This window comes from Manis javanica, chromosome 13, assembly GCF_040802235.1.
Source record: "Manis javanica isolate MJ-LG chromosome 13, MJ_LKY, whole genome shotgun sequence".
NCBI classification, from domain to species: Eukaryota; Metazoa; Chordata; class Mammalia; order Pholidota; family Manidae; genus Manis; species Manis javanica.
This window is the reverse complement of record NC_133168.1, coordinates 84206840-84222268: the sequence shown is the minus strand read 5'-3', so window position 1 is coordinate 84222268 and position 15429 is coordinate 84206840. Positions and strand designations below refer to the sequence as shown.

The following is a 15429-nucleotide window of genomic DNA, read 5'->3' as shown; positions in this document are numbered from 1 at the left end:
TCACACATTCACAATGCTGTGCGGCCATCACCTCTGTCGAGTTCGTTTAGTTTGAGAATGAATCGCAAACATTGCTGCACATGGAATTTCAGATATCGCCTCTCCTGTGAGTGATCCTACAAGCAGTTTATCCGTTTATCCAAGAAAGTCCACATTTATCTCCGATATCCCAGCATCCTGTCCAATGTCCCATTTCCATAGAAGAAAAGAGTCCCCATTGGAATCACAAATAGGTCAGCACATACCTGCCCCATTCCAGGTAGAATCCTCCACGTTTCACTATCCACCCGATCTGGTCGGGGATGATGCTTAGCAGGACTCTAACGAGCACGATCAGATCACTCATGGTAGTTTTTGCACTATATACCCAGTATCATTGCCAGGCTATGCAACAGATTGTTCAGAGAATGATGCCAATGAATGAAAAGATCATGATCTATGTGATATTAACTCTTCCAGTTTGATGCGCAATGCTCACTCTCAGTTTGCCAAGTGCCACCTTCATATCCTTATTTCTCAGGCTGTAGATGAGGGGGTTCATGGTCGGTGGCACTACCGTATAGAAAACAGAAACTAGCAAGTCCCAGAGTGATGGAGATTTGGGTAAAGGGTGCAAATAGGCAAAAAACCCAGAAGAGAGAAACAGAGTCACAACAATGAGGTGAGGCAGGCAGGTTGAGAAAGCTTTGGACCTGCCTTCTCTGGAGGGCATCCTCAGCACAGTGGAGAAGACGTGGATGTAAGAAATATCAATAAACACAAAACAGCCAAAATCTAACATTAGGCTGAGTCCAATGACTACCAGTTCCCCAATATTATAGGAGCAGGCAAGAGAGAGCAGCTGTGGGACATCACAGAAGAACTGATGAACTTCAGGAGACCCACACATGGCTATGGAAAAGGTGGCAGCTGTGTGCAGAATTGCATTGAGACCCCCACTGGCCCACGAAGAGGCGGCCATCTGCACGCAGGCTCTGTGGTTCATGATGGTGTCGTATCTGAGCGGGTGGCAGATGGCCATGTAGCGGTCATAGGACATGACTGTGAGCAGCGCTACTTCTGTAGTGGCTAAGAGGAAGAAGAAAAACACCTGTGACATGCATCCCAGAAATGAAATGGTGTTGTTGCTCGTCAGAGAGCTCACGATGGCTTTGGGGACAGTGATGGAAATGAGGCAGAGGTCCAGAAAGGACAAGTTCCTGAGGAAGAAGTACATCGGGGTGTGCAGCCTGGGGTCCTGGGTGGTGAGTGTGATGATGAGCAGGTTCCCCAGGAGGGCTGTCAGGTAGATCAGCAGAAAGAGCACAGCGTGTAAGATCTGGACCTCCCGGGTATCAGAGAACCCCATGAGGAGGAATGTGTTCCCAGAGGTGAAGTTGACCATTTTTTGATATTTAATCACTTGCTCTAAAAAATAAAGAGGACACCTTGAGACTTGGCCCAAGACAGCTTACTCTTCTCTAGTCTTACTTCTCTTTATTTCCCTCCTATGCGTATTTCTCGGAAAATATAAGACCACATGAGGCTAACACCAGGAAGCCCCAGAGAGGTCACGTCAGTGCCCACATTTCAGCATAAATTAGGTACATCAAACCCATATTGCATCTATTTGTGAATTCACATTGGCCTTCGTTATCTGCCCTCATCTGTGCAGTAGACTGATTTCTCCTCTAAACTACTTGTAGTATTTTTCTGGCTCCTTCATTAACTAATGAGTTTAATATGATCTTTGACCTGTGTTTTCATTTTTTATTTGCATGAAAGTCATAATTTTATTCTCTTTTTCAAAAACTCCTCTGTGGCATCTGACTTGGATAGCAGCTGCTGGTGCTCAATATCAAACTTCATGGAAACACTTGAGAAATCATATTTACAAACAGGCAATTTGTCAAAAATGCTCTATTCTTTTAGTGTGTTATACTGTTTGACTAAAACTGTCCACAGGAAAAACTGAACTACCTGAATTGTGTACCATAATACTCACGTTCATGCTGCATGTGGTAGGAAGTTTTGCCTTCCCTGCAGTGTCCCCAGCACTCCTGCTGTAGCCTTCCAAGAACTGTTCTGGGGAATCACACGGTCGCAGCCCTAGCTCCTATCCAGTCTTCTGGGGGCAGTGAACTCCCTGCTGACTCATGTCTGCCTGGCCAGCTTTCCTCTTCCCTTTTCCTCATTATCTCCATTTCCATGGGTAACCCCATCGTCTACATGGCTGGGAACACTAAACACTCCCTGTATTTCTCCACTAAGATGCTCTCTTCTCACTTTCCTACATAATTTTTCCTCTTGTCCCAGAGCAAGAATGGTCCCACCCTTTAGAAAGCTGTATTGCAGTTGTACATTGGAAACACCTGATGCCCTTTAGTAAAACACTTATTTTACACATGTACTAATGTCATTCAGAAGAAATAGTCTGTACAAGTTTCTATTATGAGGCGATATTAAGTAGATACAGATCATGCCACATATTTTGAATTTCTAGTCTAATAAAAATTATTCAGTGAGTGTAACAATTTGTTTTCATGAATGATATTTAAAAAGAGTTTTCCAGCTAAGCCTTTTGTCTTATTCTTGATAAAACCTCTTCTCTGAGGAATTGTTCTCTATGTTTTTCCTCTTCTCTCCTGCATCTTGAATTGCATTATTCAGATAATCACACAAAAAATCAGCAAAAATGATGGTGTTCATTATTTATAAGAGCATATGTCCTTTGAACAAAATACTGGCAACCTATATTCTAGAAATCATTAGATGTAATCACAAAGTGATGAAAATACAGTATAATTCACTGTGTGACATGAAACAAAAAACTTCGGAAAACATGTAGAATTTAGCTTTTCAAAATGAATTTCCCTTATAGCAGTGCTCTGTGTAGCACTTTTACTGTGAAAAGACATTTTCTCATGATCTTTTTAGGTGGGCATCATGCTAATTTTTCCTACATCAACTTCATACTTCCTAAAAGGGTGTTTGATGCATGTTACCTTCAAATTCTAGCTACCTATGTTCTCCCTCAGCCCATTATACTTCCTGGCAAGAAATTTAGCCACCCAGACAGCAAGCAAAAGTAAAATATTTTGTAAATGACTTTCTATTTTCAGAGTCAGTGTGAGCCTTTCATTCTTTCTGTTTGTGAATTCTGGAGTTTCATAACAAAAAGTTTTTGCTCTATCAAGATTTCTGCTCAGCTGGACCAGTGGTTCTCAAAGGATGCCCCTCGGCCAGCAACTTTAGCATCATTTGGGAACTTGCTAGAAATGCAGATTCCTAGGCTGCTGAGTCACAGGTCCTGCGGAGGGGCCAAGTGAGCTGTCCCTGGACTGGCCAACCTAGAGTTTGAAAGCTGCCACTTCAGAGTGCCCTGGTTTATAACATTTTTCTCGGTGCTTCCCTGGAGCTTTTGTATTTTGTTTCTCTTAAAAGTAACTTATGATTTCATTTATATGTGGAATCTAAAACTTAAAACAAAGTCAGAAACAGAAAACACTGAAGATGGTCAATGACACAAACCTACAGTTTTAAGATGAATAAGTTCTGGGGATCTAACGACCAGCATGGTGATGATACTTTAATACACCATGTTGTTCTCATCTGAAAGGTGCTAAGAGAATAGATTCTAAACTTCTCATTGAAAAAATACATGATGGATGTGCTATTAACTCTAATGTGGTAATATTATGCAATATATATGCATACATACAATTATTACATTTTATACCTTAAACTTACACAATGTAATGTATCAATCGTACCTCGATAACACTGAGGAAAGCAGCAGTGATTCACCAAAACCACTTTGACTTCTCTTTTGCCTTTAAAGTCTGCTTTGGAGGTTTCCAATCAAAATAAATTCTCAGCAACAATCCCACAGTTCCTCTGGAGATCCAGTTATTTACCTCAAACTTACAAACCCAGAATTGACATTGATATTGGAATTCTTCAACAAATGAAAACATAAATTTCCTACCACACAATTGTAATACACATGTAAGATGGTGTTTATTGACCAAATGAGTGCAGGCACTAAATGCTCCATGTGTTCTGAGGGAAACACTGTGAACTGGATGTAGAAATGCATGAAATGAAATGATTAGCTCTGGGAATGTTGATATTATTTAGGAAGGGAAAATAGAATAGAAATTCTATAGTGTTTGTCAGCAGTGGGGACAAACTCAGGAAGCCTGAGGAACGTGCAGGTCGAGCACGTCACGGACAAGGTGAAGGTCCCGGTGCTGTGTGGCAGCAGGAGAGGCTGTGGGACGTGAGCTCAGTGGTTCAGCTTTCACTGCATTGACACTGACAGCAAAGGGCACATCAGGTCTTCAGGAGGGCGGCATATTAAAGGTGACATTTCCAAGAACTGAACTGTCCTCCACGTGTGGTAACTTTTGAAGGGAAGATTTTTCTGAGGGAGGGAAACACATGAGCACACTATTTTACTAGTGCACCCATGAGTTACTAAAAGAAAGTCTGGAATAGGTGCCCTCAAAAGGCATGAAATGGAAGGAGAAAACACAAAATAAAAAGAGAGGAAGAAGATATGTGGAAGCTTTGAATGTATAAAGAATGAGTGAAAGTGAAATCAAGGTCAGAACAAAATTCTAGATAGAGGGGTGGCTATGAATTATTTCACTTTTGCTCTGAAATTGCAGGGCAGGTAGAATGTGCTTCTCTCTGCTCAGCTCACATTCCTGCCTCTTTCCCTCTGCGGCTCATCGTGTCTGTGCGCCGAACTCCAGGGATAGCAAACTCTTTTGCTGACCGAACACTTGGAAGGGAAGGCCCACAAGAGAGAATTCTGACTTCTGAGAGGAAGAATTTGTTTTATGTATGGACATGAAATAGATATGCATGTCTTTACTAATTAGGAGATAAAATGGAATTTTCATCACTGATATTAAGGATACCCTTGCATTATTACTGCACTGTTCAAAGTGTTTTGCAGCTATATAAAAAGTCATGTTTTGTCCCTTAAAACAGCAGCAGGCTTTGCACATGCTGATTCACACTGAATTCTGTGCCTGGGATCAGAAAAGAGCTGCCACTTGCCTCTCTTTCCATCCTCACACCTGCTACCAACAGGAAGACTACAACTTGTACCTGTTGAAATAATTATCTATCTGTGAGCCATCTCTGGCCAAGCAGGTGTGTTGGGGAAATATTTTTATTTTAATGATTCAGATAAATTAGCTAAAGCAGATCTTTGTAGGAATGAAATTAAACTTTGTTACATTTTGATAAGTTTCTAAAGTATTTCTAAGGCCCATAAATAATTTCCATATTAACTGCTCACCTTCATGTCTTAAATACCTCTGTGGTCAAATCTGTGCATCCTGTGAAGGAAGATTTATTCAGCACCACCCTTTCCCACTCTTTTCCATCCAAGTAGAACAGGTTGGTGTGTTATTTTCTTCAAAATAAGGGAATTGAGAAGTCATGCATTTGGCAGATGAGCCCAAGACAGTAATAAATCATAGTTTGCAGAATGGACTGTTGGAGAAGTGAGATGTTGAACACTTACCTGCACCAGACACATTCTAAGGTGTTTCCATATCTTAGTTAATATGATTACATCCATTCTCAAAGCAACCCATTATATGCCTGTCATATGGAGGGGATCAGACCTGTGAAGAGCTGAAGAAACTAGTCCCACATCACACAGGGTAGAGGCAGGGTTTAAACACAGGTGCCTCCCTCCCAAAGTTTATATGCTAGAATGTCTGATGCAAGGTTAAAATTCAGACTCACCTCTCTCCCTGGCTGTCATCAACGCTTTTGTAGACATGATGGTTTAACCATCCCCCTGCACATGGTTATTCTGTTTATGAAAACAGACCTCAAGTCCATGCTCCCCTATTCCTCTAGAGGACAGTGTACACCAAAGTCTAGCAGCTGGTGGGGGTGGGGGTGCTTTAGGGGCTGTGGGGGCTCTCCTCCTTCCTGTCTCTTCCTGTGAGCTTCCAGACGGTAACACCCACAGCTAATGGTCATAACATCCTTATTTGTCCACTCATGCTGCCTCTTCTGGGCTTCAAAACAGCTTATTACACATTTTAAAGATGAGAAAATGAGTACTTACAGAAGTGTAGATATCTGACTAGGGTTGCAAAGTGCGGTAGGAGGCAGAAACAGAGTCAGAGCTAGGATGGCGTGACATTTACCAGATTCTCTCAGCTGCAGAACATGGTCTTAGGGAAAGGTAGGCTGGACAGACTGCACTCAGAACCAGGAGTTCCTGCCCATGCTTCTTAACTCTTTTTAAGGTATTCTCCTTTGACCAAATAAATACCCTGGGAATTGAACCAAAAAAAATACATTGACCTTTTAAAGAAAAGAACATTATAAGAATTACCTCATTTATTATTAGAGCTGTGACAAAATCTCAAAAGACAGATTATTCCAGCTTTTTATCTGGGGTCATTTTCTTACTGAAGAATAGTTGATACACAATTTATGTTCTTTCAATTATATGACATAGTAATTCAACAGGTAGACACATTATTAAATCTTCACCCCAATTAGTGCAGTTACTACCTGTCAACATATGAAGGTACGACAGAATCATTGACTATATTCTCCATGCTGTGCTACCCTCCCCATAATCAACTTGTATTACGATGGAGGATTTTTGTGCCCCTTTATCCCCCTCAACCTCCCCCATGGTGACCACCAGTCACTTCTCAGTGTCTATGAGTCTACTACTATTTTGAGTCTTTCTTTAACATTATAAAAGGAGAAATAAAATGCTTATTTTAAAGGAGAACGGGTATTATGTCTTCCCTGTGTGTCTGATAAAATTCCAAGGTGAATCCGTCCGGTCCAGGGGTTTTTTTCTTGGGTAGTTTTTTGATTACGGTTTCAATTTCTTTGCTTGTAATTGGTTTGTTTAACTTTTGTGTTTCTTCCTTGGTCAGTCTTGGAAGGTTGTATTTTTCTAGGAAGTTGTCCATTTCTTCTAGGTTTTCCAGCTTGTTGGCAAATAGGTTTTCATAGTAGTCTTAATAATTCTTTGTATTTCTGTGGAGTCTGTCATGATTTTTCTGTTGTCATTTATGATTCTGTTGATTTGTGTTGATTCTCTTTTTCTCTTAATAAGTTGGGCTAGAGGCTTATCTACTTTGTTTATTTTCTCAAAGAACCAGCTCTTGGTTTTGTTTATTTTTGCTATTGTTTTATTCTTCTCAATTTTGTTTATTTCTTCTCTGATCTTTATTATGTCCCTCCTTCTGCTGACTTTAGGCCTCATTTGTTCTTCTTTTTCCAGTTTTGATAATTGTGATGTTAGACTATTCATTTGGGATTGTTCTTCCTTCTTCAAGTGTGCCTGGATTGCTATATACTTTCCTCTTAGGACTGCTTTCGCTGCGTCCCACAGAAGTTGGGGCTTAGTGTTGTTGCTGTCATTTGTTTCTATATATTCCTTGATCCCTATTTTGATTTGTTCACTGATCCATTGATTATTTAGAAGCATGTTGTTAAGCCTCCATGTGTTTGTGAACCTTTTTGTTTTCTTTGTAGAATTTATTTCTACTTTTATACCTTTGTGGTCTGAAAAATTGGTTGGTAGAATTTCAATATTTTGGATTTTGCTGAGGCTCTTTTTTGTGGGCTAGTATTTGGTCTATTCTGGAGAATGTTCCATGTGCACTTGAGAAGAATGTATATCCTGTTGCTTTTGGATGTAGAGTTCTATAGATGTCTATTAGGTCCATCTTTCTAGTGTGTTGTTCAGTGCCTGTGTGTCCTTACTTATTTTCTGCCCGGTGGATCTATCCTTTGGGGTGAGTGGTGTGTTGAAGTCTCCTAGAATGAATGCATTGCAGTCTATTTCCCTCTTTAGTTCTGTTAGTATTTGTTTCACAAATGCTGGTGCTCCTGTGTTGGGTGCATATATATTTAGAATGGTTATATCCTCTTGTTGGACTGAGCCCTTTATCATTATGTAGTGTCCTTCTTTATCTCTTGTTACTTTCTTTGTTTGGAAGTCTATTTTGTCTGATATTAGTACTGCAAGCCCTGCTTTCTTTTCACTGTTGTTTGCTTGAAATATGTTTTTCCATCCCTTGAATTTTAGTCTGTGCCTGTCTTTGGGCTTGAGGTGAGTTTCTTGTAAGCAGCATATAGATGGGTCTTGCTTTTTTATCCATTCTATTTCTCTGTGTCTTTTGATTGGTGCATTAAGTCCATTTACATTTAGGGTGACTATTGAGAGATATGTACTTATTGCCATTGCAGGCTCTAGATTCGTGGTTACCAAAGGTTCAAGGTTAGCTTCTTTAGTATCTTACTGCCTAACTTAGCTCGCTTATTGAGCTGTTATATACAGTGTCTGGAGATTCTTTTCTTCTCTCCCTTCTTATTCCTCCTCCTCCATTCTTCATATGTTGTGTGTTTTGTTCTGTGCTCTTTTTAGGAGTGCTCCCATCTAGAGCAGTCCCTGTAAGATGCCCTGTAGAGGTGGTTTGTGGGAAGCAAATTCCCTCAGCTTTTGCTTGTCTGGGAATTGTTTAATCCCGCCATCATATTTAAATGATAGTCGTGCTGGATACAGTATCCTTGGTTCAAGACCCTTCTGTTTCATTGCATTAAGTATATCATGCCATTCTCTTCTGGCCTGTAGGGTTTCTGTCGAGAAGTCTGATGTTAGCCTGATGGGTTTTCCTTTATAGGTGACCTTTTTCTCTCTAGCTGCCTTTAAAACTCTTTCCTTCTCCTTGATCCTTGCCATTTTAATTATTATGTGTCTTGGTGTTGTCCTCCTTGTATTCTTTCTGTTGGGGGTTCTGTGTATTTCTGTGGTCTGTTCGATTATTTCCTCCCCCAGTTTGGGGAGGTTTTCAGCAATTATGTCTTCAAAGAGACTTTCTATCCCTTTTCCTCTTTCTTCTTCTTCTGGTACCCCTATAATATGAATATTATTCTTTTTGGATTGGTCACATAATTATCTTAGTGTTGTTTCGTTCCTGGAGATCCTTTTATCTCTCTCTATGTCAGCTTCTATACGTTCCTGCTCTCTGATTTCTATTCCTTCAATGGCCTCTTGCATCTTTTCCATTCTGCTTATAAATCCTTCCAGGGTTTGTTTCATTTCTGTGATCTCCTTCCTGATATCTGTGATCTCCCTCCAGACTTCATCCCATTGCTCATGCATTTTTCTCTGCATCTCTGTCAGCACGTTCATGATTTTTATTTTGAATTCTTTTTCAGGAATACTGGTTTGGTATGTCTCCTTCTCAGGTGTTGTCTCTGTGATCTTTGTCTGCCTATAGTTTTGCCTTTTCATGGTGATAGAGATAGTTTGCAGAGCTGGTATGAGTGACAGCTGGGAGAGCTTTCCTTCTTGTTGGTTTGTGGCCTTCCTCTCCTGGGAGAGTAGTGACATCTAGTGGCTTATGCTTGGCAGCTGTGCGCAGACAGGGCTTCTACTACCTGCCCAGTTGGTTTGGAGTTTATCTCTGCTGTGGCTGTGGGTGTAGCCTGGCTGGGGCTGTTCCTCCAAAATGGTGGAGCCCCGTTGGAGGGGGAGCAGCTGGGAGGCTATTTATCTCCATAAGGGGCCTCTGTGCTCCCTGTTGCCCAGGGGATTAGAGTGCCCAGAGATCTCCGGATTCTCTGCCTCTGGTCTAAGTGTCCTGTCCTGCCCCTTTAAGACTTCCAAAAGCACTCTCCAAACCAAAACAACAACAGCAACAACAAAAGAAAAAAAAAAGGGAAAAATGCACAGTTTTCTTCATCCTCAGGCGCCGGTCTCAGGCACCCGCTCACCAGTCTTGCTGCCCTGTTTCCCTAGTATTGGGGTCCCTGTCCCTTTAAGGCTTCCAAAAAGCACTCGCCAAAAAAAAAAAAAAACCGCTCCCGTTTCTTTGTTCTCCAGTGTCAGCCTCAGGCACCCGCTCACCGGTCCTGCCGCCCTGTTTCCCTAGTATCCAGGACCCCACGAGTGCACTGTGTCTGCGCTCTGGTCCGGAATCCTGGGGCTGGGTGTTCAGCAGTCCTGGGCCTTCTCTCCCTGCTGACTCCTCTCCACCCGCCAGGGGCTGGGGGGAGGGGTGCTCGGGTCCCACCGGGCCGGGGCTTGTATCTTACCCCTTTCGTGAGGCGCTGGGTTCTCGCAGGTGTGGATGTTGTCTGGATGTTTTCCTGTGTCCTCTGGTCTCTATTTTAGGAAGATTTGTCTTTGTTATATTTTCATAGATATATGTGGTTTTGGGAGGAGATTTCCACTGCTCTACTCATGCCGCCATCCTGGCTCCGCCTCCAATTTTTTTTCTTTCTCATCTGGTCTACTTGATGAACCTAGGATTCTGGCTTCATCATATGTATAATTATACACAATGTTCGTTATTGCATGAATTACTCAAAAAACCACCTTTGCCTTTGTTTCCCACTGCAAGTTGATGAGAAGGAACATGATTTAGGATAGGTTTTGTTGCTATTTTTCCTGGTCTTCACTTATTTTATAAATATTTATTGTGAACCTGAGAAAAGATGAATGGGGGCAGGCCCTTGGGGGCTACTTGAGATGAGAGTCAGTGAAAGCTCTCAGAAGTTATGCTTGAAAGATGACAGCACCAATGAGGTATGGGGACAAGAAGTTGCAAGAGGAAGAAAAAGCAAGTGGCCCATGAAGGAAAGGAGTTCAGCACCTCTGAGGTCCAGGAAGAATTCAGGGGAGGCTGGATCAGATGTGGGTGGTCCCAGCAGAAGCATGGGCCACGGCTGGGCCTCAGAGGGTCCTGGGAATGCTGGGACATGGGAGTGCAGAGCCTACCGGGAGGCTTGGGGTGGAAATACCACATTGGGTCTCAGCTGCACACGTGTGGTAAGACCACACGCAAGGTGGAGATGATCCAAAACAAGTCTAAGGAGAAGAGGGGCCAGCCTCCCGGTGAGCTTCCAGAGATGGGAAGATGCGTAGGAAAGTGGGCAAGCTGAGAGGAGATGGTGTTGAAAGAGTAGAAAGCAAGTGGTCAACAGGGACTAAAGCTAGTGGACAGGAAGACTGGAAAAGGCCCACAGAGTGTAGCCACACTCAGAGCCTGGGAGCCCAGGCAAGAGTTGTTTTGAACTGTCCACAAAAATCAATCTGGAAGAGTGACTTCTATAGCAAATCTTGTCATTTAGCTGGTGATAAGACAGCAGGATTGCTAAACTCCTGGGATTTGTCTTGCCAACCATAGGGGAACAATAGAAAGCTGTGGTTATGAGAATAGATAATAACGGTCTCTTATTCTTAAATCAAAACAAAGAAACAAAGGCCAAAAATCACATAGTAAGAGAATCATGTTTGAGCATTAGCCTTTTATGACAGGACAGTGCTTGGCTGTGAGAACTTTAGAAAGACACTCCTTTGAATCTGTAGATGTCAGCATGTCTGGAGGGCATTTCCATATTCAGTCACCTCAACATTATGTGAAGAGGCCTAATAGCACAACAATGTGCTGCAAGTAAAGTTGATCTTTAACTTAGGTGCTGAAGATTTGCAAGAACATATCATTAATGTAATACTTCTAAGACAACAGGAATCTGATTTATGAAATCGGGTTGGCCAAAATCCCCCTAGAGGAGACCGGTGACTGGCCCTCCCATATCTGTCCATCAAACCCATGATTTTCATTTACTGTCAAACAAGAATCCCATTTTTGTGCACCTCATTCATCCACACCAAGATTGTACCAAGGATACAAACATTCTAGCTCCAGACATTGGCCCTGATGTTCTTTCTCTCAAAGTTCCTCCCATTCTTTGCTGTCAAGCCAGGTCCAAAGCACATGCTGCTTAATCAGCTGGATGACTCAGAGTCCCAGATCACAAAATATCTTTCCTCTTTCATAAAGCATCCTGGCTGTTCTTGTCCACAGGGATCACTCTGCTCTCTATGCTTCTATAGGAATTTCAGTCTAACACATAAAGTATCTAAGCATAAACACTAAACTGGAAAAAGTATTCTTAAGATATAATGAGAATCCTTTATAAAACATTGCCCACTTAACCTAGATTAGGTTACATTATGAGTATTTGTTAAATATAGCATTTTGTTTAACATGATATCAATGAATATAACATGCACACTTGTTAAACATGGGAAGCAGATGGTAAAGAGAGGCAACTATTCCTCACTGAAGGCTTTTATAGGAGAAACTCTATGAAACTATGTTCTCATATGGCAAAGGCAGTTGCCTCTGGTCAGGGTGCTAGGAATCGTCTCTCAGCAGAGCTGGACTGCATCCTGTCTGGCCTTCTTCAACTGACAGCTAAGTGGGTGATTTGCGTGCACACATCCCTGCTACAGTGGACAGCCGCCTCTCTACTGTACGGTCTACACTTGCCTGATCAAACCCAGGGCAGGGCACCGGTAATGAGATTGCTAATGTGGAAAGGACAGAAAGCCCCAAATTTTGCTTCACTGCTAATCAGAAAGGCATGACCATTAGAAATGAGGAAAAAAAGGAGACAACAGGAGAGGAGAAGCTGCTCTCCGAACCACTGGCATGTTTGCACAGACAATTGCAGATATATGAAATATGAATTGCAATTGATTTTTCTTCCTGCGGTCACCAGGCTCTGTGTTTTATGCACTCTAGGCATTTATTTGGGCAGCAGACTGATGAGTTTTGTAGAATGACCTGCACTGTGTCACCTTTGCTCAGTCCCTGGTACTTCACTGCGGCTTCTCATCCTTGACACTTGTCCCTCCAAAAAATTCACTGGCAAGGGATTCCTTGATAAAAAGCATGGAACAATGTAATTACTAGTGTAAAGGGCAGGCAGACCCTGGGGATGCTTAGCAACCTTTGGTGTGCCAGGGAAAAATAAATAGCATCAATCTGGAAGAGTGACTTCTACAGCAAATCTTGTCATTTAGCTGGTGATAAGACAGCAGGATTGCTAAACTCCTGGGATTTGTCTTGCCAACCATAGGGGAACAATAGAAAGCTGTGGTTATGAGAATAGATAATAACGGTCTCTTATCCTTAAATAAGGCTTTTAAAAACTTGAACCATAAAAGGATAAGATCTTCTACTTGTTTTCTACACCTCTGACTATGAGATTTTCCTGTTTTGGTGATTCACAGAGTTTTTAAAATAGTGAATGTTAGTGATCATAAGATAACAAGGCATTATTTAAAATTACTTTTGTCTCGAGAATTGCCCTTATATCTTTCTGTATAAGAATCTTCTGTATAAGAATTGCCCTTATATCTTTCAGTTTATAGGTGCTGGACATCTTTCCCTATCAGTATGTATGGAATTACAGCATTTTTTTGTGAACTGCTCTGGAGTATTTTGTAGAACTTTCCACTGTATGGATATTCTAATACATTGTTAACCAATTCCCTCCTTATTAGGCAGTTTTTAATTACATTGCAATGACATAAATCCCTTACATATAGCATAGCCCAGCTATGCAAGCTCAATCGTAGGGTAAACCCTTAGAAAGGGAATTGCCCAATGGCTTTTCCGAAAGGCTGCTGCCGTTGGCAGGTAAGTGGCAATGCTTATTCCTTATCAACAATGAGTATAAATGTTTTGCCTTAATCTTTGTAGGCTACAAATATGTTCTCATTTTACCTTATTATTTTCTGATTAATAAAGAAGTTTCCTTTCTCTCATTTACTGACCATTTATACCTTTTTCGATGGATGAATTCTGCCCCTTCTCCTTTTGGATTGTCCTTCTCCTAGTGGTTTGGAAAAGCCCTTTGTACATCAGGAGAATTAGACCATCACATGAATTGTGGGTATTTTTTCAGTCTATGTGTCCTTATGATTTGAATTTGTGGTGACTTTTCTACTGTATGGAATTTAACATTTTTATGCAACCAAATTTTAATGTTGCACATACCAAATAAAACAGAAATATGACTGTCAACTCAGTATCATGCAATGAAATAAAATATTGCATAATGAAAGTAGACAATACCTACATTTCAAGCTAAGATTATGTCCAGAGAAAAACAAAAAATAACAACAACAAAAATGGTTAGAATAATGCAGAATATCATTAAAATGAAACTATCCATCTGGCAGTCTTGGAAACATAGTCAGGTGGCTAAGCTAGAGTTAGGAGAAGCTGTGGGGAGCCCAGATGGGTAGCTTGCTGGACCAGCAACCTGGTGCAGAGAAGCAGAATCAGGACCTAAGAGCTGTAACAGAAGGTAAAACGTGATAGGTTAACAATCATCAAAGGTGCACTAGGGTTTAAATCTATCATACCTGGGAGTGGAGAATCAAAAAAGGTCCCATAAAAGAGAGGGTACTGGAAATGAACCTTTCAGGACACAGAGGTAAACACAGGGAAGAAAAGGATATGTAACCAGGTACAGGGTATGATCAAATAGGGGCCAAACTGAGGGGATGGGTGGTAAACTAGTGTGGCTTCATGTAAGACACGCAGCCGGAATTCTGAACACTTGGCCTCGGGTTACCACAGTTTGGTGGTTGACAGGGAGCCATGAAGTAATGCTTGGAAGGTGGATATCATGAGCAGAGGTGAAGTTGAGAGGGACTACCCAGCCCAGAGTAACTAGAGTAGCTGGTTAATGAGGCCCCTACCATGACACTCTTGGAGAAAAGGACTGAAGTGCAAAACAATGATAATGGCAGAGGGGATGACAAAGAAAGTCCTCTTGTGATGAGTCATGAATAGCTTCCAGGGCATAGTCATTATGGGGCTACTGTTAGTGAAGAGAGTGATTTTATAAAGGAATCTAGGACTGGCCCAGAATGCCCTAGGTTTTTCCACAATAGCTCAAGAACGGTTGTGTGGAATAGTCTCCAACATGGGGGCGGACAAAGCGAAGATCAGTACTACTGGAAATAAGCCAAGGTGCACACTGGGCACGACAGTACCCAGTTCATCATGTGGGGAATATGGAGAGGCTCTTGACAGGCATGAGGCACCCAGGGTTAGTCTCCTATAGTGAGTGGTTTAAAAGAGTAGCAGAGACAGATGCTCAGAGTTCCTACATCATATCCTCTGCTCAGATGTCATTGCTCTCCCCTCTTACGCAGGTGATGGAGAGAGAACCAGAGAAAAATCCATTTATTTGTGTATCTGCTGCATGAAAGGCATTCTGAGACAAGAGACAATAGCAATCCACCTCGCATCACTGAGGGTCAGGGAACAGAGATGACAAGATAAAAGCCACACTTACCACCAAGGAAGCAAAGATTCTCTGTGGAAAACTAAACATGATTTAAAAACCAATACCCATTCTGTAATGGGGATACAGAAAGGTAGAGAAGACAAAGGGGATGTTTTCACAAGTACAGCTGACCCTCGAACAATACAGGGGTTGTAACACAGTCCCCCACAGTTGAAAATCCATATGCAACTCTTGACTCCCCCCACATCTTAACTACCAACAGCCTATGGTTGACCTTATGGAGAACAGAAACAGTTCACTGACACATATTTCATATGTTAC

The 15429-nt window shown here is 41.7% G+C and overlaps 1 protein-coding gene across 1 annotated transcript; it reads right to left on the bottom strand.

Annotated features, from left to right (window-relative positions):
• Positions 1-436: 436 nt before the first annotated feature.
• LOC108389529 (olfactory receptor 14A16-like) lies at positions 437-1384 on the bottom strand. Its single transcript, XM_017647994.3, has one exon. It carries the CDS (start codon positions 1382-1384, stop codon positions 437-439), a length of 948 nt encoding a protein of 315 aa, XP_017503483.3.
• Between the last annotated feature and the right edge of the window lie 14045 nt (positions 1385-15429).